Source organism: Nycticebus coucang, chromosome X, assembly GCF_027406575.1.
Source record: "Nycticebus coucang isolate mNycCou1 chromosome X, mNycCou1.pri, whole genome shotgun sequence".
Classification (NCBI taxonomy): Eukaryota; Metazoa; Chordata; class Mammalia; order Primates; family Lorisidae; genus Nycticebus; species Nycticebus coucang.
Window position 1 is genome coordinate 16757029 of NC_069804.1, and position 27142 is coordinate 16784170.

The following is a 27142-nucleotide window of genomic DNA, read 5'->3' on the forward strand; positions in this document are numbered from 1 at the left end:
CCCTGAGCAAACTTCTGTGAAAAAATGTTATCAGGAGGAAACTCAAAGAAGGCTGTTGTCATCAGAAGTAAATCCAAAGAATATAGGTCTCGTCCCTGGAAAGCTTAGGTCAAACACTATGACTTCATCCTAGGATACTGGTGGCAAAAGCCACTGCAGGTGTTTTGATTGTATGTAAATCATAGCTTGCTTCCAAATCAGTGGACTTCAGACCTAAGCTCATGTTCCTATGTCCAGCAAATGCTGTGTCTACAATGTCCATGCTTGTATGTAAATGTTTACATGTTTGTATGCTCAGCAGTATGCTTTTCCTGTCCAAGTTCAGGTTTCTACCTGACTACCTTGGTCTGCATTGCTGATGCTCAGAGGTCATCTGTCATTAAGTGCTAAGAGTACTGCTCTTCTCACTCCGCATTCAATAGCAGTGGAAACCACCATGAAAAAATCACTTTCATCCTCTCCAGAAGAGGGCCTCATCAGATCACTGACCACCACTTCACTCCCAAGATAAAGCATCTCATGTCTTCCTAATGTAATTCTGCTCCCTTCCAGGCAGAAAAAGAGCCTTGCCTATTTCTTCAGGTGTGAATGAAAAACTACTCTACTATTACAACCAGCTAATTCTGGAATTATAACTTGAGAAACACACAAAATGATGTAACAGGATTTTTAAAGTTACATGGTTGACATGAGGTACTATAGTCAGTTAAGTCGGTTTATCTCTTTGGCTCTGACCCTGATGAGCTAGCTGCGGCATGCGGCTGTGATTTGCCCACGGACTTCCAGAGGCCACTTCTGAGGATACAGATATAGCTGTTGATAGATGACACACACATTCTCCAATCATATCCAGCTTCCGAGAAATCACCAGACGGGTAGTTGTCTTGGAGAAACTCTGGTGGTTAAAGACCCAAAATGCAATAGTTACTTAGCAGTCACACCTCAGAGAAAGGAATCTATTCAACCTTAATTCTACTGCTGTGTCTGTGAAAGGGTTGCTAGGACTTTAATTAAAACACATGAACTGTAATCATTATTAAATTAGCTAAGCAAATCTTTTAATCTAAAAGGACAAATTACATGGAATTGCACCACTCTTAAATCACAATGAATCAACAATCTCCCATGACCTTGCTACATACCAAAAGAGAAACCCTCTGTTGCCTTGAGGACCCAAGGTCAACTTTTCTTATTCTTAAATGCATCAAATACGCATCTAGGGTGTCACTTGCCATCTAACAGAGACAGGCTAAGCCTCTGTGATGCATTATGAGACAGCAGTGTCTTCATGCTTAGAGAGACAAGAAGCTGTGACTTCCAACTTTTTGGTACTGCTGGATTTACCTCTGGCAAAAGGAATTGGGGTCCTTAGATCTTGTGGTTAGAGGAAGAGTTCTCTATAAGGGAAAGTGACAGAGTAAGAGAATTCAAGGAGACAGAAAGTGGGAGGACAGACAAAGGAAAAGGTGAGAAAAGAGGTGCTTATTAGAAGAGCAGAGTCACCCTCAGATACTTTTTAGGTGATCGCCTAAGTGCCTCTGACCCCCAGAAAAGGATCTGGTGGTCCCTACAGGTCACATTAACTTGCTGTATTAATTCCATTTGTTTTTCAATAGGATTAATAGGCTAGTAAATCAGGACAATGCCATAAACACAGCATATAACCAATTTTTTTAGCAAGGCCTATGTCAAAGTTAAAAGGGTTTTGTATCCAAAGGACTAATTAATAAATCAGGGGTAGCCTGGAAAGAGGCTTTCGTGAAGTGTGTGGGACTGGATTCGGTATCTGGCTCTATTCTGACACATGTTTTTCTTAACCAAAAAGAAGTTATAAGAAAGCATGCTTATCCCATCTGCCCGTGATAACAAAGCTGGGAGAGATAATTAACACACTGGAAGACAAGTACAACACTGGCAAAGCTTTCAACAGGTGGCAACACAGAGCTTAGACTCGGTGGTGTTTCCCACAATGTGTTCTCTGGAACACCATCAGAAATTTCTTGTGCAAATGGGAAAAGCTATACTCCGTAGTTAGTCCACACATGGAGATTTACATTGCCCATAAGCATATTCAAAGCTCTGAAAAAGCCCACGGTAAAAACATATGAAAACACCTTTCACTGATTCAAAGGTTCCAGATGCAGCCATTGTCGGTGGGGTACATAAATGAAGGACGAAGGACATGGCCGAGCTTAAGACAACAGAGGGTCAGGGGTCAGGACCGGGGAGATCCAGGCAGCCTTGACAGCTGAAGGCATTAAAAACATGTTTGAAAAGTGAGAGTCAGCGAGGCTCAGTGTCAGTGATCCGAGCATTTTGGGAGGCCAAGGTACAAAGATCATTTGAGGCCAGAAATTTGAGACCAGCCTGGGCAACCGAACAAGACCCCATCTGCACAAAAAAAATAAATTAAGTAAAAAAACATTAGCTGGGTGTGGTGGTGTGTGCCTGGAGTCCTAGCTCCTAGGCAAGGTGTTATATCAGGCCCATTGCACTTCAGTCTGGGCAACAGAGAGAGACCCTGTCTCCAAAACAAAAAATAAAGCAACCAAACAAATCTGAGAATCAAGTGAAATCTATCTAATGACTGAGGACTTTGGGTGTTGGCTTAACATCTTTCCTGTTTGACCGCAAGGTACTTCATTCACGAAACATCTGTTAACATGCTGCTGTCTTTGAGAAACAGTTTCAGGAATACCGACCCATACAAACAAGATAAAATGCAGGAGGAATATATATTTTTATATTTGTATTTTTTCTGTGCTTACATTAAAAAAAATACTAACAGTATAAATGGTAGCAGCCTGAATGTTAACAACATAAGTACCGGATAAGTATCAGTATACAGGAAAAAACCCTAAGGGTCCTAGTGGACCATAAATTTTAAAATGGCAAGTGTATTAATGGCCTAATAGCTAATAGTACTATTGTATCATCTGAAGGTAGTCATTGAGTCAGATCATGAAGGATCAGGACATTTCTGTAAGGAATTGTGAAAGGAAACGATGGAATTTAACTATGAAAGTATAAGGCGTAAGAGGCCAAAGGTTGGGTAGAACATTTTTTCTCTGACCCTTATGCTTCCACGTGGAGAGATCTGTCCATTGGAAAGTTTGGGCAAACTGAGCATATACGGTTCACGAATGAAGCTGCTATTTTTATCTCCACTTGCCTGACTTGAGTAGCTGTCTCTTCCTCATTTCTGAACGTAAAAGAGAGGGGAAAGGGGTGCATTTATGATCTCCTAAAGTCTCGGCTGGAAATAATAGCTGTCATTAATTACTTGAAGCTCCAGCCTGTGATTGGATGGACTCCGTTTAGCTCGGGGAAGGGATTCCCAGGACAAATGTATTATGACGTACAGGGAGGTACATTTTGAGTCACTGGAAGGACTTTGCCATGAATTGGAACTCTTTTAAAACACAATGGACTCCCTTACTGTGACAGAGGAGCCTCACCAATGGAAGTGCTCAAGCCCAGGGCAGGCGATTCTATGTCAGAGCAAAGATGGGAATTCCTGCTCTGGGTGGAACATTGTATTAGAGGACCCATAAAACACTTCTGTTGCTAAGATTCTACAGTTCTGGAATATGAAGACATGTACAAGGAGTTTAAGGAGTGAGAGTTGTGTGTGGAATAAAAATCTGTAGCCTGGGCGGCGCCTGTGGCTCAGTCGGTAAGGCGCTGGCCCCATATACCGAGGGTGGCGGGTTCAAACCCAGCCCCGGCCAAACTGCAACAAAAAAATAGCCGGGCGTTGTGGCGGGCACCTGTAGTCCCAGCTGCTTGGGAGGCTAAGCCCAGGAGTTGGAGGTTGCTGTGAGCTGTGTGAGGCCACGGCACTCTACCGAGGGCCATAAAGTGAGACTCTGTCTCTACAAAAAATAAAAAAAAAAGAAAGAAAATCTGTAGCCTACTAACTTTCTCCATATAAATTATACTCAAGAATCCTTAAGTGAGGCTCCGCGCCTATAGTTCAGTGAGTAGGACGCCAACTACACACACGGAGGCTGGTGGGTTCAAGCTTGGCCCCAGCCTGCTAAACAACACTGACAGCTGCAACCAAAAAATAGCCAGGCATTGTGGCAGGCACCTGCAGGCCCTGCTACTTAGGAGGCTGAGGCAAGAGAAGCACTTAAGCCCAGGAGTTTGAGGTTGCTGTGAGCTGGGACACCACAGCACTCTACCCAGGGCAATATAGTTAGACTGTGTCTCAAAAAAAAAAAAAAACTCCTTAAGTGATACTGAACTCTCATCAAAAAGTATAAGATAATAATAGTACCTTATATAAAATCAATACCTTTGGTGACATAGTCTCCTTTGATGACTAATTTCCAGAAGAGTTCTCCCCAAATAACAATGTTTTAGGATGAGAAATGATATTAGAAGAATGAATTGGTTTATTCATTGAATGAATGGGGTACCAATCAGCAGTTCAAATATATGAACATGTCTCAAAAACATCATGTTAAGTGATAATGTAACTGGCTTATTGTACCCTCAATGAATCCCCAACAATAAAAAAAAAAAAAGAAAAGAAAGAAGAAAAAAAAATGTGCAAAAGGTATGTACCATACATCCCCATTTATGTACATCAAAACAACTACAGAACAATATTACATATTATTTATGGATCTATTAACATAGGTAGCAAAAGAAGAAAGCACACATGGGAATGATATATCCAACTCCAGGACTTGGAGTGATTACTTCTGGGGAGCAGGAGAGGGGAAAAGGTTGATGGCTTGGAGTATTAATTATAGCAGTAGTACTTTATTATTTTTACAAAAAAATCAGGTTCACAAAAGACAAAATGTCTCTATCAATGATGGGGAGATGGGTGTTTATTATATTCTTATATTATCCATACATTTAAATGTATGGAACTCTGAACTCATTTAAAATGAACTAATAGCATTACAGAAATTATATTAGAAGCCATAAGCCCAGTCTCACCGTAAGTGCAGAGTTGTCCCTCTTCTCTCTTTGCTGGTCACCCAGCCTCTGCTGTGACTCTTTTCATTCTCCAAGTCTTATATTAAAGTGAAATATGCTTCCTTGTCAGCGTCTACTGCTTGGGCCTGGCTCTGCCCCTCGGGACAATGACTCTACTGCTTTCTCTCTGCTGAACTAACTCACACGACTGCCCTTCTACAAAGCAATAGAACTTCGAGTCTTATGGGAAATTTGTTAAAATCTGCTCTATGTGGATAGTATGTCAAACTCATGCTGAGTATTTTTTACTGCAAAAGACATCGTCCCAATTATAATATAATTCAGTAAAAGTTAAAACAAGATAAAATACTTAGGAAAATAGTCTTCATCAACTTTTAAGGGATTAACATATTCCAGATATTAAAGAACTATAAAAGTCACTTTCACCCCACATTAAAAAAATTTAATAGAAAGATGCTATTTCTTGCATAAACATATTCATTTCAGAATTGGCTATAAAACTGTTTTTACCATAAGGTAAGAGAAATTGGGTTCGAGGTGGTTTTTACGTTGTTTTCTTTTTTTTGTTTGTTTTTTGCCTGTTGGGTTAGTTTAGAGATGTTCAAATTGTAAGTTGCGATCAATTACTAGGTCGTGAAATCAGCGATAGTAGCACTTTAAAAAGAAATATAATAGAGCAGAAAACATTGAAATGCAAGGCTCACAAAGTGAACAGTATTTGTAAAACTTCTGCTTTGGTTTTTTAAAAATCACACAACACACATACACAGAGGCATATATACCATGTCCCAAAGTAAAATATATTTCTTATTATGGGTTTCAGCCCCCCAAAAAGCTTAAAAACGATTGGGTTAAATGCTAGCAAATGCTTCTACAAAGGTGTTTAGCCCGAAACACCAGTGCTGTCCAAATTTATTGGATATGAAAATATGTGATATGAAGGGTAGAAACCAAAGAGGGGCCAACTGAGATAGGTTGGGGCTCAAAGCTACATCTGTGCTAGGTACCAGCGACATAAGGAAATATTCTTCCTGTGAAGAGCTTCCTGCTTTGTCCAAATTTAAGATCTCACGAAATTGTTTTTGGAAGCTTTATTACTTCCTTTACATATGTCATAGAGACTATGCTATGCTAATGTGCACAAGAAAAACAGCACATTAACCTGCTCTGCTATTGTTGACACTTCTAAAAACTGATGAAGCCCTTCAGCTTCCACAATGACCCCGTCAGTGAATGTATTTGAATTCCCATACCCCTGGGTAGTGCAGACCAGGGAGCCATAGTCAGTAACACCTTTCCTGTCCTTGTAAGAGCCATTCAAGACAGAACGATTGGCCCTAAGAACCCAAAGACAAAGAGAAATACAATTCATAAACCTGCTCCTTGGTAGACCCTAATGGGAGACGCAGTATGAGCCCCCCCCCCCAGAACATACACACACTGACTGGATTTTTCTGTCTGCCCTTCCTCTCACACACGATTGGCTTTTATTCATTCTGACATGCTCTACATGTAACAAACCTCGCAGAGCGTTAATCCTGTTGGAGTTAAGGGCACTCATGCCATGAGCCAGATCGCCATAGACGGTGCTTCTGATGAGGATGTCTTCAGTGAACAGGTTGCGAATAAGGTGTCTCGCTGCCAGCTCTGGGCAAGACTTCCCTTTGGCTACATCCAGTATTAAATGCGGCATCTGTATATTTCTGCGTGGATTTCCCAAATAGTCTAGGAGCAAAAGCAAAAGATGTCAATTTTCATTGCAGATGTTAGGTTGTAGTTTTTTTAAAGGCTGTAACAGAAAGATAGATTTTTCTGAATTTTTTGGCTCAAGAATATGAAAAGTTAAAAGAATTTAACTTGCCCTTAGTGGTTTATGACAGTATTAGAGATGAATAGAAATCACTGCTAATGTGATTGCACAAGTTCCCACGTTCAAGGGGAAAATTTAGCATTCTGCTACCTTTTATGATATAGTAAGTTTTAAAATTACATTTAGTTACAAATTATAAATAATTTTAATGCACTTTTCTCCTACTTAAAAGAAAAGCTTTTTCAAAAATAAGCACCATGATTCTTGCTGAAATATTTCTAAGTATTACAATGTAGGTTTTCTTTTTAGTATTAAACTCATCATTTAAAAATCAACAAACTGGGGTGGCGCCTGTGGCTCAGTCGGTAAGGCACCAGCCCCATATACCAAGGGTGGCAGGTTCAAACCCGGCCCCGGCCAAACTGCAACCAAAAAACAGCCGGGCATTGTGGCGGGCGCCTGTAGTCCCAGCTACTTGGGAGGCTGAGGCAAGAGAATCGCTTAAGCCCAGGAGTTGGAGGTTGCTGTGAGCTGTGTGAGGCCACAGCACTCTTCCGAGGGCCATAAAGTGAGACTCTGTCTCTACAAAAAATAAATAAATAAATAAAAAACAAATAAAGTTGATCTCATAATTAAAAAAAAAAATCAACAAACTGCTCAGTCATCTTTGATAATGCATTTTAGATGCCTTATTTGAACTGAAAAATAATTTTTAAGCCTATTTTCATTTCTCAGCTCTATAGCTTAATCATCAACTTCAGTCCATAGTAATTCAATTAAACATATTTGAAAAACATTATACTTTGCATATAATAAAGGAACTATTTGTTGAAGAAAATATATTTAGAGAAATATGCTATGATTCTTACAAGTCAATAACCATATTTTTCATCTTGGACATCCATCACTTAATTTGAGGCAGTAGAAATTGTTGAAACATGCAGATCCAACATTTAGCAAGAAAGACTATTTAGAAACACTTTCAGTGGGTCCATAGACTTAACATCTGGGAGATTAACTTAGCAATATTTATCAACAAGAGTCAGAAAAAAAAGTTAACAATCTTTAACCTGGTAACTCAATTCTGAGACCTAAGCCTAACTTAAGAAAATAATTCAAGATATGGAAAAAGCCATCTGAATGAAGATGTGTTTGTGATAGCATGATTCATAACCCCTGTCCCCAAACAAACAAAAACCCCTAAAGTGGGAGGCAGTTAAATAAATTGGGGTACGCTTATTCGTGGAATGTTATATACCTATTGAGAACAATGATTATAAAGATTGTAGATGGTTGAGGAAAAACATACACATACTACAGTGTTAGAGAAGGAGGCTAATTATATATAGAGGTCGTAATGTTTTATGTAGAGCACACTACCCACAAACTGGTGGCTTGCTTGGTTCACAGTTGCCTTGTGCCCTCATTATAGCTGAGTCAGGGTTAGAGACACGTGACTCAAGCTTCCCAGATGCAATTCTTTCTCTTTCTCACAGTCTTGGAGCTGCTCTGGCTCCTGTCTGCTTGTGGCTCAATTAGTTCTTTGCTTCTTTAGACACAGGAGCTATTGGTCCCATGATTTTTGTCATCATTTAATTTAACCAGTCTGTTTCTATAGTGTATAATCTTAACAAATACAGCAGTCAGCTTGCTTTCATCATGGAAGAAAATAATACGAAGACCTATCACTTCAGTAATTCTCTTTGACCAGGATCCCGGGTAATGTTCTAGTAATTGTTGGGGTTAACACAGAGGCAGGGTAAAGACAGAATCAAGTTCTTCTGCCTCAGCTGCCACCCATTAGTATCAGTAATGCTAAAGTGCAGCATCCCAGGCAGGACACACTGGGAAGCATGAGTGACAGGTGGCACAGTCACTTACTGAACCACTGCCACACAGCACTAATCAAAGCAGGATGCGCCTTCAGCAGCCAGCTCAGCAGTAGGGGCACAATGTTCTAAGGAAAAGGATTCATTCATTCCTGCCAATAATCCTTCCTGAGCACCTGCAACGTGCCAGGCAAGCACACAGAAAACAGGAACTGCGTCCGGGCCGTGGACGGCACCACATCAGAGCGCCCCCATGTGTCGGGTGAGTTGGCCCAGGGCTGCTTTTCACAGGAAAAATACCAGATTCAGCTTCACATTAAAAGTGATCAGTCTCAGAAGTCGGCATCTATAGTTCATTAACTCATTAACGTAAGAGGTTGAATTGGTTTGTTTTCTTATGAAGTTTTTCAAACACACATAAAAGTCAAGAGAATAATACAATGAGCCTCACAAATGCATCACCCAGATTCAACATCTATCAGCAAGAGAACTTATTTTTAAAACTCACCCAGTGCTTCATAAGGTATCAAGGAGTTGTCAGTAGAAGGCTGATTCATTTCTTCGGGGGCAGCATCAGGGCATTGCTGAGGATCCCCACTTTCGTGTGTGCTCGGGGCGCTTGCCTGCGGAACTAACTGAGAACTGCCTTCCACGCTACCACCACTTTCATCACCCTGACCCGCAGATGCCGCTGCTGCTGCTGCATCAGAGCTGGTAGGGCTTTTGTATCGGCCAACATTGTTCTGCTGAAACACAAAACTGGATCTATAAACAAAGTCCTACAGCGAGAAAATAAGTACGTGCTCCATTATCTACCAATGGCCCCGGTAGATAAGGGAAGCAACCGTCTCTAACAAGGTGAGCTGAAACCACAGGACTGCTGTGTGCCACAGGCTATCTGAAAAGGGTAAGTGTGGATTCTTCAACTGCTGCTTCTTGAGGACCTTGGTCTAACCAGCTGTCTAACAAACTGAACGAGAACTGGGGGCATAAATGAAGTGCATAATAAACATTTTGTGAATAAGTAAATAAATTCGGTTTTTGGAGGATGACAACTTTTTGTTTGTTTTTAATGTTGTGTTTATTTATTTACTCTTTCCTTAGTGGCTTTCAAATCTGCCTGCACATTTGAATTACCCTAGTGGTCTTTAAAACATATGGCTGTTCTGGGCCCCACCCTCAGCAAGTTCAACCAGAATCTCTGGTGGTACAAGGGGGAAGCTCGGGCATCAGTAACTATTTTTCAAAGTGTCCCATGTGATTCTAACATTCAGCCATGGTTGACAATCACTGCTCTGGGCTTCTTACCTGCACACAAATCACTGGGTCAGGGAGTCTTGCTAACATACAGATTCTGCCTCAGCGAGTGCAGCATGGAACACAAGACCCTGCACTTCTCATAAGCTTGCCAGGCTATGGACCCACTTTGCGTGGCAAGGACTCACCCCATTCCTAGTCAAGCACACAGCAGGCACGTGGCAGATGCTGCCTCTCTTCTGAGGCCTAAGCAAATATGCAAATTACCATTTTCCAGGCAGTATCTTAATTTTACATTCAAATTGTTTAGGGTGCAATTTTTGAAGGCTATAAAATGGAATGTTAAAAATAAGCAGATTTGGTTTCAGACAGATGGTGCTTGAGCTATCACTGAAATCAACCCGTTCACCAGGAAAACATGAGCTCAGCTACAAATAGTCTTGGCAAATAGTTACCATAAACTTACTCTAGAGACGCAGGAGTAACTAGACGCGGTGAGCATAAAATGGGGTTTTCAGAGAGGGTGCGGAAGTTACGAATTGTCATTAAGTTAAACGCTTCGTCAGAAGACAATAGATAGGACGCTCTTCCCAAATAGCCCATTTATTGGTTAAAAAAGAATCTCCACTGTAATTTGAAGACAGAATGGATGAGAGAGAAACCGCGTTCTTGTTAACACATGCCTATACCGAGTGTAAAATATCTGTGCTAGTTTAACCTCACAGGCATGCATTACTTTCACCAGGTTCCACCACCACCAAAACCGGGCAAGTAACAAAGAGCCTACGTTTTCTCCCGTGCCGACCTCAGCCACCACTGAAGCAGCCAGGCAACACAGACGGCCTTTTGTGTTCCCCGGGGAGATGCTGAAAAAGTTTGCCAAATACCTTGTTAGCTGAAACTTTTCCCTAGGATTGTCCTTGGCTTCAAATATACTAATGAGATCATTATATTTATCTTTAGGATCTTTTTATACAGCATAAATATAAGACAAGTAAAATAAACAGGCGGTGTGCTGTTGAAAGAACACCCCCTGCCTCCTACCTTAAGTAAATGAGATTTTAGCCATAGCCTGAAGACCTTGTGTGTTGTGTTATCAGTTTTGGAATGTATACACTGGACAGTACGAACTTACGCAGCAGTTACCATATGTAGATGAGAAATAACTTACTGATGCTCTTCTGGATTTATAATGTAAATAGCGGATCAGAGAACTGATATTAAAAAGACAGGTTTTCCAGTCTCTTCCATATTCCCTCAAATCATAGGTGCGAAAAACTGTTGTCAGATATTCTGCAAACAGCAAGAAGTATTCATGAAAATTAGAACAAAAATTAACAAGTAAGACATTTTTAATTTAAAATAAATACTAACTTTTTCTATTTCTAATGGTCTTTTGTTCCCTCTAACTCATTCTGAAAGTTTCGAAATTTCACCCAATGAGGATGTTTTGCTGAATTATGTCAATTCCTCTACTGTGAGATCCCTAAAACTGACCTAAGGAGTCAATACTGAGCTCTTGGTACTTAAGAAAAAGTGTGTAACCAAAACTCAATTCTTTCAGGGTGCTTGGACCATTTAATAACCAAATGGATAAGTCAGAACTAAAAAGAAAAAGAAAACATGCAAAGGGAAAACAGTATTATTGCAAACATTATTATTACTGGGCATTTACTGTGTATCCTCCAGAAGCTATTCCCTTGGCTGAGAACCTTCCTATTCCCCTTACCTAGCTAAGGAGTCTAGACTCCAGCTCAAACGTCCTGTCCCTATCCAAGCCTTCTTGAACTCCCTCAAAGCTGCTGTGCTCTGAGACTCCCCAATACTCTGACACTGGACTGGAATTCATGCTTCCACCACCATGTCCCTTTTGAGACTGTGAGCTCCTTGCAGGCAGAAATACTTATTCACTGTGGTATCCTCAGTACCCATGAGTTCTAGGACCTCAATGTACATTTCTGGAAGCAGGAAGACAGGAGGCTAAAGTGGACCGGCCATGAGATCTTATTTCTGTGTTACCAGTCACTAGCACTAAAAAGTCAGTTGTATTCCCCACTTGTTTTTGTGGGGGCTTTTTCATCATTTTTAGTAGCAAGTTTCAGTGCTAAAGAATTGACTTAGCACTAAGCACAAGCACCTATAATCAATAAGGCTTGCTTTTTGTCTTAACCAATCAATAGATAAGTTTTGTTCATTAGAAGTTGTTGCCAGTTACGTATTATTAAATTGTAAAATCATAGTCAGACAGCGAAAAAACTGAACAGATCTAGGATTTACAGACTTCGTTGTTATTAATATTTCTCCAACTGCCAGTAACACTCATTCTATCACCAAACGATGATTCAAAACAAGATTCTACTGTAACTTTACATATGCATACCTCTTATTGCAGCCAATTTGTTTGGGTCTAGAGGTTGACGGCCTTGTACATTGCCACCCACAGAGCTGTTGATCAGGACTTCCTTGGAAAACAAAATGCGAACCAAATAGCAGGCCGCATGCTCAGGTCTGGCCTTCTTTTGTGCAGCCACCAAATGAGCTTGAAGTATCTTGACTTTTCTTCTTGGATCACCAAGATAGGCTTTAAAAGTACAGGGGAAAAGGAAAATTTTTGTTTTTATCTTGCAAGGCTGTCAACATTCTTCACCTTTGCTAGTCTTGAATTTGCTGTATTTAAACGAATCTGTTCATTGGCCTGAATAAATTTAATTGTTAGGCTATAGGTGCCTATGTAAACATGTTGCTTTGACTTCCCATTGTTCCTTTTTTTTTGCAGTTTTAGCCAGGGCTGGGTTTGAACCTACCACCTCTGGCATGTGGAGCTGGTGCCCTACTCCTTTGAGACACAGGTGCCGCCCCCCCATTGCTCTCTTTTGTACTCTAAAGGTATGCTCACCAGCCTGGGCAACATAATAAAACCCCATCTCTACAAAAAAAAAATTAAAAAATTAGCTATGGTGTGGTGTGGTGGTGTGCACCTGTAGTCCCAGCTACTTGGGAGGCTGTGAAAAAAAGATCACTTGAACCCAGGAGTTTGAGGCTGAAGGGAGCTATGATCCTGCCACTGCACTCCAGCCTAGGTGACAGAGTGAGACCCCATCTCCAAAATAAATAAGTAAATAAATAAATATATACTCAGAGCCATATTATTGAGTGAGTTTATGCTCCTTGATTGAAGTATATGCTCCAAATTGAAGACAATCTGGAAAGTATGGGTGGGGATAACTAAGAAAATATTCAGATAGCTAGCATTTATTAGTAGCTACTATATATCAAGCACCGTACTAAATATTTTGCATCTGTAAGCTCGGATTCATCACTCTAACAACTCCACCATTATTCCCATCTACCAGAGGAGGAAACTGGGGCCCAGGGAAGCTAAGTTATTTGAAAAAAGTCACACTGCTAGGTGTAGAACCAGTTTTAAAATCTCAGTCTGTCTGTTTAATCGTCCACTGTTGTCTTCCATTCTTTTGCCTATTTCTTTCTGGAAACATAAAATTGAAATCACACTTTACATATAGTTTGAATCCTGCTTTTTCAGTTAACATTATATTTTGAGCATTTCTCTGCTTTCTTCTTCCACTTATGTTTTTCAAGTCTGCATTCCTGTCATCACGATTTTCCTGACAGGTAGTATTTATCTTGTATTTATGTTCTGAGCATTGTGTTAAGAGATTTAATGCATTGTTCCATTTGATTTCACAATTCCACCAAGTAGATACTATTATTTTTGTCACAGAAAAAAACAATGTTTTGGTTAGGCAAGTGGTGGAAGGTCACAAGGATACTAAGACACGGAGTTGGGATTTGAACCCAGATAGATGGACTCAAGAACGTGTGTCCTCAACCATTAAGACTTACTGCCTCGCATGTATATCCTCGCATGCTGTGGATATACCTGAAGTCACAGAATTCATTCCCTAGTGTCTCTTTGTCTTTTTCTAATTTTTCACAATTCTATAAAGGATATTCTTGTACTAAACATTTCATGTAATTTTTTACTATACTTTCAAATTGAAGTGAGATTATGGAATGAATTGGAATAAATATTTTTATGGATTTTTATACAAACCACACTTCAGAGAATTTGCACCAATGTTTGCTCCTAACAATAGTGTATTGGAGTGCCCATTTTAGTACAAAGGGCACAGTTTTTGAAGCTTCTTCTGGTATGGGTAACAAAACAATTAAAAGGAAAAGGCTCTCCCCTAGGGTAGGAGTCAGCAAACTACAGTCCACCAGCCCTCCCTCCACCTGTCTATGTGAATGAGTCTATACTAGCTAGCATGCAGCCCCAACCAGTCATTTACCTGTGGGCTGTTGTTGGTGCTGTGTCACAACAGCAAAGGTGAGTAGTTGTGACAGTCAATACTATCTAGCCCTTCACATAAGTTTCCAGATCTCTGCCTTAGGATAGTAATAAGAGGTAAGTTGCTTAGAAGTCGAGACACAAACACAAAAGAACAATAAAATATTTGGAAGGCTTGCCCTTAGAGGCCATTTGGGGTCCCCTCATCTCTGCCACTGTGGCTTGGCAGGCAGTACAGCAGATTGATAAGAAACATGAACTTTAAAGTCAGAGAGAACTGGGATGAAGCTCTGGAAGTGCTACTCACCAGCTCCGTGACCTCAGGGATAGGGGATATAAAAGTGCCAACATCACAGGGTCATTATAAGTGTAAGTGAAGAAGAGGCAGGTCAGCTGATTGGCGCAGTGCCTTGCATGTAATACACACTCAACAAATGCTAGTCATTGTTTTGAATATCACCTAAAATCAGCCCTCAAAATAGGAAGCAAACAGCTTCCACTAGGAACTTCCATCAAGGATGTTGATGAACACAGGTTAAATAGCAGCTCTTGTAATATGTGTCATTTCAAACTCACTATAATTGAGAGGGATACAGATAGATAATGAGAAAGAATCTTGGCCACTGTCATTTTCCCATAAAGTTGGGAGATATCATTGTGTCAGAGCTGTTTTCCATGCTGGTTTCTACTTTTATCAATATTTTTGTAAGTAAAATCCAGAAAGAAAAGCTCTCAATTGTAAATTCTTTATCCAGAAAAACTTTTTCAGGCATGGGGGGAAATAAACACACTATCAGACAAAAGAAAACTAAAGGTATTTGTTCCCAGCAAATCTACTCTTAAAAGAATGGCTAATAAGGCCGGGTGTGGTGGCTCACGCCTGTAGTCCCAGCACTGTGGGAGGCCGAGGCGGGTGGATTGCCTGAGCTCAGAGGTTCGAGACCTGTATGTAACAGCAGTGAGCCAGAGCAAGACCCCGTCTCTACTAACATCAAAAACAGCCAGACGTTGTGGTGGGCGTCTGTAATCCCCGCTACTGGGGAGGCAATGGGAAAGAGCATCGCCAGAGGAAGAAGAAAATGAACCAAAAAAAAAAGAGTACTTTAAACGAAGAAGAATGAACAAGCAAGCTGAAATTAAAAATTAAAAAAAATGTTTTAAATGAATGGCTAATAAAAGGGACTTTACATCTTTTGTATTACCCTAGATGGAGTTGAAACACATTCTTCTTAGTAAAGTGTCACAAGAATGGAAAAGTAAGTATCCTATGTACTCAATACTGATATGAAGTCAGTAGATGATCTACTACATGCCCACATAAGAGCAAGACTCAATTCAATTCAAATTGGGAAGAGGGAGAGAAGGAGCAAAGAGGAGGAAGGAGAGGGATTGGTGTGCTCCCACTTAACGGGCACAATGTAAAGGTCTATGGCACTCCTCCTGGGTGCAGGACACAACTACACAGCGATTCTACCTAACAAATACAAACATTATCACTTAACTGATGGTACCCTCACATTAATCTGAAATTTAAAAAAAGGAAAGGAAAAAAAAATTTTAAAGAATGGCTAAAGAAAAATTTTCAAACAGAAAAGGTTATGATGATATAAGGAATTGCAGAGCATGAGGAAGGAAGGAAGAACAGAAAGAGCAGAAATATGCATGGAGAAACTAGATCATTCCTAGATTGCTGGAGGAGATGAAAAGTAAACAGCTACACTGAAAAACAGTTTGGCCATTTCTTTAAAAACTGCAATTACCACATAACCCAGAAATTTCACTCTTAGGAATTTATCCCAGGGAAATAAAAGCACATATTGACACAAAAACACGCACATGGAAGTTCTTACTAGCTCTATTTGTGATAGCCAAAAAGTGAAAACAATCCAGATGCCCTTCAACAGGTGAATGGTTAAACAAACTGTGGTTAAATCTATACCATAGAACACAATTCAGTGATAAAAAGGAGCAAGAGAAAAAACAGAAGTATGGATAAACGAAAACTATCCTGAGTTTTCTAAATTATATGGGATGACAGAAACAAAAATGAAAATGCCATCTGATGTTTATGACCTATGATGTTTAAAAGTGGGGAGGGCAGGGCCGGGCACAGTGGCTAATGCCTGTAATCTCAGCACTCTGGGAGGCCGAGGCAGGTGGATTGCCTGAGCTCAAGAGTTCGAGACCAGCCTGAGCCAGTGTGAGACCCTGTCTCTAAAAATAGCCAGGCATTTTGGCAGGCACCTGTAGTCCCAGCTACTTGGGAGGCTTAGACAAGAGAATCACTTGAGCTAGAGAGTTTGAGGTTGCTATGAGCTATGCCATGGCATTCTACCAAGGGTGGCAAAGTGAAGACTCTGTCTCAAGAAAAAAAAAAAAAAAAGTGAGGAGGGCAGAGGAACCTAAGTGGAGGAGGTAAAGTTTCAACATTTTATTCTAACTGAGAAAATATTGATTCCAGTAGACTGTGATATGTCACATATGCATATAGTAATAACATCCAGAGCAATCGCTAGGAAAACTACACAAAGCAATATATTAAAAGACATAAACAAATCAAGATGGAATACTAAAAGTGTTCAAATAACTCTTGGGAAGGCAAGAGAGAGAAAGAAAGGATTAAGAAAGGAAAAAACAGAAAAATAATAAAATAGAAGATTTAAACCATATGATATCAATAATTACTTTAGAGGCAAATAGTCTAAACACATTAATTAAATTGCAGCAATTGACAAAGTAGATAAAAGACCCAAGTATATGCTGTTCATAAGAAACTATACAAATTCAATAACATTGGTAGGTTAAAAGTAAAAGGATGGGGCGGCGCCTGTGGCTCAAGGAGTAGGGCACCGGCCCCATGTACCGGAGGTGGTAGGTTCAAACCCGACCCGGCCCGGCCAAAAGAAAAAAGTAAAAGGATGAAAAATACCAGGCAAGTATTTTATTCAAATAAAAGAAAGACGAGTGGCTATGTTGTTAGCAGATAAAGCAGACTTCAGAGCAAATTACCAGAGACAAATAAGGACATTATATAGCAATAAAAAGATTAACCTCCAGGAAAACATAATGATCTTCAATGTGTACACACCAAACAACATAGTCTCAAACTATATGAAGTAAAAACTGAAAGGTAAAGAAACAGACAAATCCATAATTATATAGTTGACCTCAACACCTGACTCTCAGCAACTAGACAGAAAATCAGCAAGAACGTAGAAGATCTGAATAACACAATCAACCAACAGGATTTTCATTACAGAATATTTCACCCTTTAGATAAAAGCAGAGTACACATTTTTTTCAAATGCCTATAGAACATTTATCAAGACATTTATCAAGAAATCATATACAGTATATTTTGTAACCACAAGGGAACCAAACTAGGAATCAACAACAGAAAGACAAGAGGAAAATTTCCAAAAACTTTGAAATTAACTAGCATACTCCTTTCAAAATCCAATTCTTAAAGAGGATGTCTCCAAGGAAATTTAAAAATACATAGGACTTACAAAAACATACCAAAACATATGGGATACTGTTAAAGTAATACTGAAAGTGAAATTTATAAATTCATAAATTTCACTAAATGTTTACATTAGAAAAGAGGAGAGGTCTCAAATTCATAATCTAAATTCCTAATCCAAAAATGGGAAGAACAAAGTAAGCCCAAAGTAAGCACGAAGAATGAAATAATGAGCAAAAATCAATGAAATTGAGAATATGAAAAAAATAATAAACCAATGAAGTGAAAATCTGAAGCCTCAAAAAGAACAATAAAAGTAATAAACTTCTAGAAAGACAAAAATAAAGTGATAACACAAATCATCAATATCAATAAAACAGGATATTACTACATATTCAGTAACCATAAAAGGATAATGGGGAATACTACAATCTATATTATACTCATATTTTCCATAACTCAGAAGAAACAGATCAATTACTCCAAAACTAAAAACTATCAAAATTCAACCAAGATGATATACAAAATCTAAATAGTGTCATAATCATCAAAGAAGTTAAATTTATTAATTCAAAGTCTCCTAAAAAGGAATCTACAGGCTTAGATGACTTCACTAGAGATTTTTACAAACATTTAAAGAATTAATACTAATTTTTCATATATTCTTTTATAAAACAGAAGAAGGAACACTTATCTACTCACTTCATGAGGCTATTATGCACTGATACCAAAACCAAACATAGTGTAAAAAAATAAAAATATATGGGCAGCACCCGTGGCTTAAAGGAGTAGGGCGCCCGCCCCATATACTGGAGGTGTGGGTTCAAACCTGGCCCTGGCCAAAAACTGCAAAAAAATAATAATAATAATAATAAAAATACGTATCTCTCATGAACATGGACACAAAAACATTTTAATCACATATTTGCAAACTAAATAAATAATGTATGTAAAGAATTATATACCATGACCAATTATGATTTATTCTAGTTACACAAGGCTGGCTCAACATTGAAAAACCAAAACCACTATAAAAACCAATCACTGGGGCAGCACCCGTGGCTCAAGGAGTAGGGCGCAGGCCCCATATACCAGAGGTGGTAGGTTCAAACCTGGCCCCGGCCAAAAATTGCAAAAATAATAATAATAATAATAATCACTATAAGCCAACATATCAACAAACGAAAATCATATGGATGGTGACACAGAAAAAGCACTTGCCAAAATTCAACACTCATTAATGATTTAAAAAAAAAAAAACTCTCAGCAAGTTAGGAATAGAGGGAAACTACCACAATTTAATAAAGAACATCTACTAAAACCTCCAGTTAAAAATCATACTAAATAGTGAAATACTGAATGAGCTCCCCCTGAATTCAGAAACAAGGGGCAAAGATGTCTACTCTCACCACTCTTATTCAATGTGACACCAGAAGTTCTAGCCACTGTAATAAGGCAAGACAAAGGAAAAAAAACACAAAAGAAAGAAATAAAATGGTCCCTATTTGCAAATAGCATAATTGGCTACACAGAAAATTCCAAGAAATTAACAAAAAACCAGAAATACTCCTAAAATTGATAAGTGAGTTCAGTGAGGTCACAGAATACAAGATCAAAATTAAAAAATAAAGCTCATTTTTACATATTAACAATGTGTAAACCAAAATTTTAAAAATACCATTCATGATATCTCTAAAGGAAATGAAATACTTAGCTAGAATCTTTTTTAAAAAATACATATATAGTCTAAAAATTACAAAATGCTGAGAAAAGAAATTAGAGACCTTAATAAATGAACAAATATACAATGCTCATAGATGAGAGGACTCAACATACTATAGATGTCAATTTTTCCTAAATTGATCTGTAGGTTTACTGCAATTCCTACTAAAATCCCAGCAAGTTTTTTTGAAAACATAAACAAGGCTATTCTATCATTAATACGGAAAGGCACAGGACCTAGAATAGTTAAAACCATCTCAAAAAAGAAGAATAAAGTAGGGGCGGCACCTGTGGCTCAGTGAGTAGGGCGCCGGCCCCATATGCCGAGGGTGGCGGGTTCGGACCCAGCCCCGGCGAAAACTGCAACAAAAAAAAATAGCTGGGCGTTGTGGCGGGCGCCTGTAGTCCCAGCTGCTCGGGAGGCTGAGGCAAGAGAATCGCGTAAGCCCAAGAGTTAGAGGTTGCTATGAGCCGTGTGACGCCACGGCACTCTACCCGAGGGCGGTACGTGAGACTCTGTCTCTACAAAAAAAAAAAAAGAAGAAGAAGAATAAAGTAGAAGGGAATCACTCTATGTGATGTTAAAGCTTATAGTGTAACAACAGTGATCATGACTATGTGATTCAGCAGGAGATAGAAACAGAGACTGATGGAAAACAGACAGCCTACAAATAGACTCACATAAATGTGCCTAATTCACTTTTTATAAATTTCTTTTTTCCATATGTATGGACATATATAATCATAATTATTATTACTTTTTACAGAACAGGGTCTTGCTCTAAGGTGCAGGCTGGAGTACAGTGGTATGATTATAACTCATCATAATTTGTAACCTCCAAATCCTGGGCTCAAGCAATTCTCCCATCTCAGCCTACTAGTAGCTAGGATTATAAGCACACACCAATATACTCGGTTAATTTTTTAAATTTTTGTAAAGATGGTATCTCATTATGTTGTCCAGGCTGGTCTCAAACTTCTAGCCTCAAGAGATTCTCCCTCCTCAATAGCCTAAAGCACTGGGATTACAGGTGTGAGCTATTGCACCTGGCTGCCTAACTGATTTATTATTAAGGTACAAAAGCAATTCAATGGAGAAAAGATAGCCTTTCAAAAAATAGTGCGGGGGGGGGGGGGGAGAGGGTGGGGAGGGAGGAGGAGGGAGGGTGGAGGGAGGGTGATTGGTGGGATTACACCTGCGGTGCATCTTACACGGGTCCATGTGAAACTTAGTAAATGTAGAATATAAATGTCTTAACACAATAACTAAGAAAACGCCAGGAAGGCTATGGTAACCAGTGTGATGAAAATGTGTCAAACGGTCTATAAAACCAGTGTATGGGTGCCTCATGATCACATTACTATACACAGCTATGATTTAATAATAAAAAAAATGGTGCTACAGATTCAGCACCTATAGCTCAGTGGCTAGGGTGCCAGCCACAAACACCAGAGCTGGCGGGTTCGAGTCCAGCCCAGGCCTGCCAAACAACAATGATAACTACAACAAAAAAATAGCTGGGTGTTGTGGCAGGCACCTGTATTCCCAGCTACTTGGGAGGCTGAGGCCAGAGAATCACTTAAGCCCAAGAGTTTGAGGGTGCTGTGAGCTGTAATGCCACAGCACTCTACCCAAGACGATAGCTTGAGACTATCTCAAAGAAAAAATATGGTACTACAGAAATTATATATCCATAGGCCAAATAATATAATAATAATAACCTCGGGCAGCACCCATAGCTCAGTGGTTGGGGCGCTGGCCACATACACAGAGGCAGGTGGGTTCAAACCCAGCCTAGGCCTACTAAATGACGACAACTGCAACAGAAAAAAATAGCTGGGCGTTGTGGTGCCTGTAGTCCCAGCTACTTGGGAGGCTGAGGCAAGAGAATTGCTTAAGCCCAAGAGTTTGAGGTTGCTGTGAGCTGTGACTGCACAGCACTCTACTGAGGGTGACATAGTGAAACTTTGTCTCAAAAAATAACAATAATAATAACCTCAACTAAACCTCATATCTTACATGGAACCAAAAACTCAAAATGGATCACAAACTAGATGTCAGTTGTAAAATTATAAAACTTGAAGAAAAAAATCTTTGATGAGAAAAAATTTAGGTTCAAAGAGTAGGCAGAGTTCATAGATTAGATACCAAAAGTGCAGTCCATGAAAGGAAAAGTGGACCTGGAAAAAATTAAAAACTTTCTCTCTCAAAACAAAACACCTGTAGGGAAGACAAAAAGGCCAGCTGCAAACAGGAAGAAAACATTTGCAAGCTGCATATTCAATGAAAAACTAGTAGCTACAATATCTAAGTAACTCTCAAAACACAGCAATAAAAAACATTAAAAAACAAACCTTGCTGTTAATATTGTAAGAAAGGATAGTTCAGAGTAAAGGATATACAGATGCGAAAATAGAGCATGAAAAGATGTGCAAGGTATGCCTGATAGCCAAAGGCACAGGCATGCACGTATTAAACCCACAACGAAGTAATGCCATATATCACACACCCATCAGAATGACTAAACCAAAGAAAACCGTGACAACACCAAGTACTGCTAAGGATGCAGAGGGACCCAATCACTCTTGTGTTCCTGGTCGGAATGTAAAGTGGTACAGCAATTCTGGAAATAGTTCGATGGTTTCTTAAAGAACTAAACATGCAATTATTATACCGCTCTACTATTAACTGCACTCTTGGTATTTATCACAGAGAAATGAAAAAGGTATGTTCACACAAACATCTGTATTCTAGTGCTCACGGCAGCTTTACTTATAATAGCCAAAAACTGGACATAATCCAGATGTCCTTCAACAGGTGAATAAATAAACAAATGGTACATCCATACCACGAAACAGTCCTCAGCAATAAAAAGGAAGGAGCTACTGAGACATGCGAAAATTTATATGAACCTTCAGGAAATTATGCTAGAGGGGAAAAAGGCAATCCCCAAAGATCAGAGGCTATATAACATTATATAACATTCTTTCAATGGCAAAATTATGAAGAGGGAGAATACGCTCGTAGTCAGATAGGTTAAGGACGGGACCCGGGAGGGAATGACATGAAGGAGTGGGTGTGGTTATAAAAAGCAATCAGAGCGTTCCTAGAAGTAATGGGGACAGCTCTGTCCCACAACTCGAGTGGTTAAGCACCTGAACCTAACCTGTCATAACACTGCAGAGAACTACAGACACTCTCACACAGGGAACACAGGGAAAGCTAAGGACATCTCAGTCGTTCTGGTGATTCTATTAGTGTCAAAACCCTAGTTGTGACATTTTTACTATATTTTTGCAAAATATTACTACTGGGGGACACTGGGTGAAGGATAGACAAGATCTCTCAGTATTATTTCTTACACTTGCTTGAGTTTAATTAGACATAATTTTTTAATCTTTCAAAAAGGTTACTTTAATCTTAAAAAAATTGTGGAGCACATTGCAAGTACAAGTTGGTTCTATCATGTGTAGAACACAAATGTCCTAATGCTATAATTGGGTAAATGAGGTGAAAGCTATGTTGATTAGTATGATGTAAGCACTCCAATTTGTACAAATAATCAATACACGGAAAATGGCATAAATATATTTATGATCTATAAGAGACTTAATAAAAAAAATAAAATTAAAAAAAAAGGAATGCTTGGGCGGTGCCTGTGGCTCAAAGGAGTAGGACGCTGGCCCCATCTGCTGGAGGTGATGGGTTCAAATCCAGCCCCAGCCAAAAAAAAAACAAAAAAAGAATGCTAGTGACTCTAGATTAAAGGATGCTACTTACAATATGTGTCATTTCAAACTCACCAAAACTGGATTGGGGGCGGAGAAACGGTGAATCTGGGTGGCTGTCATTTTCCATTACACTGAAGTGATTCGTCTCAGAAGACACTTCTGGGCTGGATTCTGTTTTGAACAACATTTCAATATATAAAACATTGTCTTAGGGCTAGAAAACAAGAAATCTCAACCAGGCAAAACTAGCCTTCAGGGATGAAGGAAAAAAAAAAAAAATTCTCAGACAAAGGAAAACTTTTTTAAAAACTTGTCACTCCCGGACTTACCCTCAAAGAATGCCTACAGGAAGATCTTCAAACTAAAAGGGTATGCTGGAGAAACTAAATCAAGCATACACTGCTGGTGGGAATACAAAACGGTGCAGCCACTCTGGAAACAGCTTGGGAGATTTTATAAAACGAATCCTACAATGACCACGGGACCCAGCAATTGTACTTTCGTGCAGTATCTCAGAGAAATGGAAACTTGCGTGTGCACAAAACCTGTACAGTACCTGAGTGCTCACAGCAGCTTCACTTCTAATAGCCAAAACCAAGAAACAAGCCGGATGGCCTTCAACAGGTGAAAAGATAAACAAACTGTGCTACATCCACGCCATGGAGTAGTCCTCACCCATTAAAAAAACCACCACTGAATGCATCCCTGCGGAATTGTGCCGAGTGGGAAAAAATCAATCCCCAACCGTTAAAGACTATGTGAGACTATTTTATTTTATTTTTTTTGCAGTTTTTCTTTTTTTTTTTTTTGGCCGGGACTGGGTTGGAACCCGCCACCTCTGGCATATGGGGCCAGCGCCCTACTCCTTTGAGCCAGAGGCACTGCCCTGGGTGAGACTATTTATATAAAATTCTCAAACTGACAAAATTCTAAAGAAGGAGAGCAGATTAGTGTCTGCCCAGGGCAGGGACAAGGCTGGGTAGGGGCAGAGGAGGAGGAAGGTGGGTGTGGCCCTAAAAGGCAATAGGTGAGATCACTGTGGTAATACAAATGTTCTGTATCTTCCCTGTAAGAAAAGATTTGGAAATCTACTCATGTTGTTAAATTATATCAAATGGAACACAGATACACACACACACGTAAAATGGGTTTTAGCACCATACTTTAGTTCTGTAAGACCACAGTACGGGAAGTATGCATGAGATCTCTCTGTATTATTTCTTACAACCGCATGTGCAGCTGAAATTTTCTCAAAATAACTTTTAATTTTTCATTAACTTTTAATTAGGAAAAGCTACTGGTAACTCACATTACAGGAATTAATGAATCCAAATTTCATAGCGTTACTTACAGTAGCATTTCAAACTCGCCCAAGCTGAAGTATGTTGACCACTAGTCCCTTTTCCAATAAAGGTGGGTAGTTTATCATTTGAGACTGTTTTCTAGGCTACTTTCTACATTAACCAACATTTCTATAAGGAATGTATTTTTCTTTCTTTTTATTGGATGAATATATAAGGGTACATACAATTAGGTTGTGTTGCTTGCATTTGTTAGGTAAAGTCCAAGTTGCAGTTGAGCCCTTCACCTCGGTGTACCACGTACCCTACATTGTACCTGATGTAGGTGAGAGCTCAGCACACCCCCCCTTCTGGAATTTAAATGTGTTTTCCTCTCCTGTGGGTGTTGTAGTTGAGGAATGAATTTTCAAATGCTGTGAGAAACGCTCCCAACTATGTATTCTATATCCAGTGAAACTATCATTCAGAAATGAAGCACAAGTAAAGACATTCACAGACAAAGACTAACCAAAAGTACTTCTTACTGGCTGACTTATACTTAAAAAATGGCTAAAGAAAAATCTTCCGTCCGAAAGGACAGAAAGAATAGAGCATCAGGAAGAAAGGAAGAGCAGCAATATCGCTGTCAAGAAACTAGATCATGCACACATTGCTGGTGCAAATGGAAAATGGTACAGCCACACTGGGAAACAGTTTGTCAGTTTCTTATAAAACTAAAGATGCAATTACCAAAGCACCTGGTGATTGCACACTTGGGCATTCATTTCAGAGAAATTAAAACTCGTGTGAATGAATGAAATGAACAAAATGGAGCAAAGCTAAAACTTTGCATGAGTGTTCACAGCAGCTTTACATCTAATCGCCCAGAACAGGAAACTCCGAGGTCTTCAATGGGCAAAGTTATAAACCAACCCTGGTACACCTAAACCAGGAAATATTCCTCAGTAATAAAAAGGCAGGAATGACTGATACACACAACAGTGTGGATGGGTCTTCGGGAAATTATACTGAGGGAAAATGCCAATCCCAAAAGGTTACATACCACTTGATTCTTGATTTCATGTATGTAATACTTTGGAGAACAGATTAATGGTTGCCAGTTGGGTGGGGGGAGCAATGAGTGATAGGGCTCACTGCAGAGAAGTGAGTTTAGTTATAAAAGAGCAGTATTAGGGTCCATGATGGTGATGAGACCGTTCTCGGGCTTGCCCATGTTGGAGGGCATATTAACCTACATGTATAATAAAACAGAACTAAAACATACACATACACATGCGCACAAATAAATACAAGTAAAACTGTGCACATCTTAATAATATCTGTGGAAGGTATCATGTCAATATCCTGGTTGAAATGATTTTCTACAGCTTTTTGCAAGATGTTACCAGTGGGGAAAAGTGGGTAATAGAAACACAGGATCTCCCTGGATTATGCAGCTAAGTTTTTCTGAAAATAAAAACTTTAATTAGAAAAAGTTACCATTAACATTCATGTTGATGAATCTAGATTAAATAGTGCTAATGTATCTTATATGTAATGCTACATATAAGAAGCTCATTTCAGGGCGGTGCCTATGGCTCAGTGGGTAGGGCACCGGCCCCATATACCGAGGGTGGCGGGTTTGAACCCAGCCCCAGCCAAATTGCAACAAAAAAATAGCCGGGCGTTGTGGCAGGTGCCTGTAGTCCCGGCTAGTTGGGAGGCTGAGGCAAGAGAATTGCTTGAGCCCAGGATTTGGAGGTTGCTGTGAGTAGTGATGAGACAGCACTCTACCAAGGGCAACAGAGTGAGACTCTGTCTCAAAAAAAAAGAAGTTCATTTCAAACTCACCAAAATTCTGAAGGATGCCGGAATGTGATGAAGGAATAATTTGGTTACTGTCGTTTTCCAGTAACAATGGGTATTTTATCAACTCAGGGCTCCTTTGTAGGTTGGCTTGTGCATTGACTAAGATTTATATAAATAACATATTTTCAAATATTGAAACACAATAAATATAAACCATGAATTCTATATCAGGGAAAAGTACCCTTCAAGAATGAAGGGAAATAAAGACATTCTCACACGAGGCAAAACTAGAAATATTTGTCACTAGTAGCCCCATACACTTAAAGAATGGCAAAAGGAAAATCTTCAGGCAGAAAAAAAAATGGTAAAAGAGCAAATCTTGGATGAAAAAGATTTTTCTTCCTTCAAAAGCAGCAGAAATATAGATGTGGAGAAACTGGATCATTCATATGTACTTGGGAGTGTAAAATGGTATGGCCTCTCAGGAACACTGTTTGGCAGTTTCTTATAAAACTAAACATGCAATTACTATTCAATCAAGCATTTTCCTTCTTGGACATTTATTCAAAAGAAATCAAGACTTATGTTTACATAAAAATCTGTATATGAATGGCTATAGCAATTTTACTTGTAATACTCAAAAACCGACAACAACCCAGAAGTCCTTGAATGGGTAAATGAATAAACAAAGGGTGGTCTCTCTGTCCTATGGAAGAGTACTCAGCAATAAAAAATAAGGACTACTGGGCGGCGCCTGTGACTCAGTGAGTAGGGCGCTGGCCCCATATGCCGAGGGTGGCGGGTTCAAACCCAGCCCCGGCCAAACTGCAACCAAAAAATAGCCGGGCGTTGTGGCGGGCGCCTGTAGTCCCAGCTGCTCAGGAGGCTGAGGCAAGAGAATCGCGTAAGCCCAAGAGTTGGAGGTTGCTGTGAGCTGTGTGACGCCACGGCACTCTACCCGAGGGCGGTACA

The 27142-nt window shown here is 39.5% G+C and overlaps 1 protein-coding gene across 1 annotated transcript in view; it reads right to left on the reverse strand.

The window, feature by feature from the left end:
* Positions 1 to 716: 716 nt before the first annotated feature.
* The window catches only part of BEND2 (BEN domain containing 2), a gene marked incomplete at its 5' end in the record, with an annotated part of 45148 nt that continues 18722 nt past the window's right edge, over positions 717 to 27142 (reverse strand). Inside the window, 7 exon segments of the mRNA XM_053580449.1 lie at positions 717 to 895; positions 6478 to 6681; positions 9104 to 9374; positions 11024 to 11145; positions 12233 to 12433; positions 14741 to 14816; positions 14818 to 14924. Of these exon segments, the coding sequence (XP_053436424.1) occupies positions 717 to 895; positions 6478 to 6681; positions 9104 to 9374; positions 11024 to 11145; positions 12233 to 12433; positions 14741 to 14816; positions 14818 to 14924 (1160 nt within the window).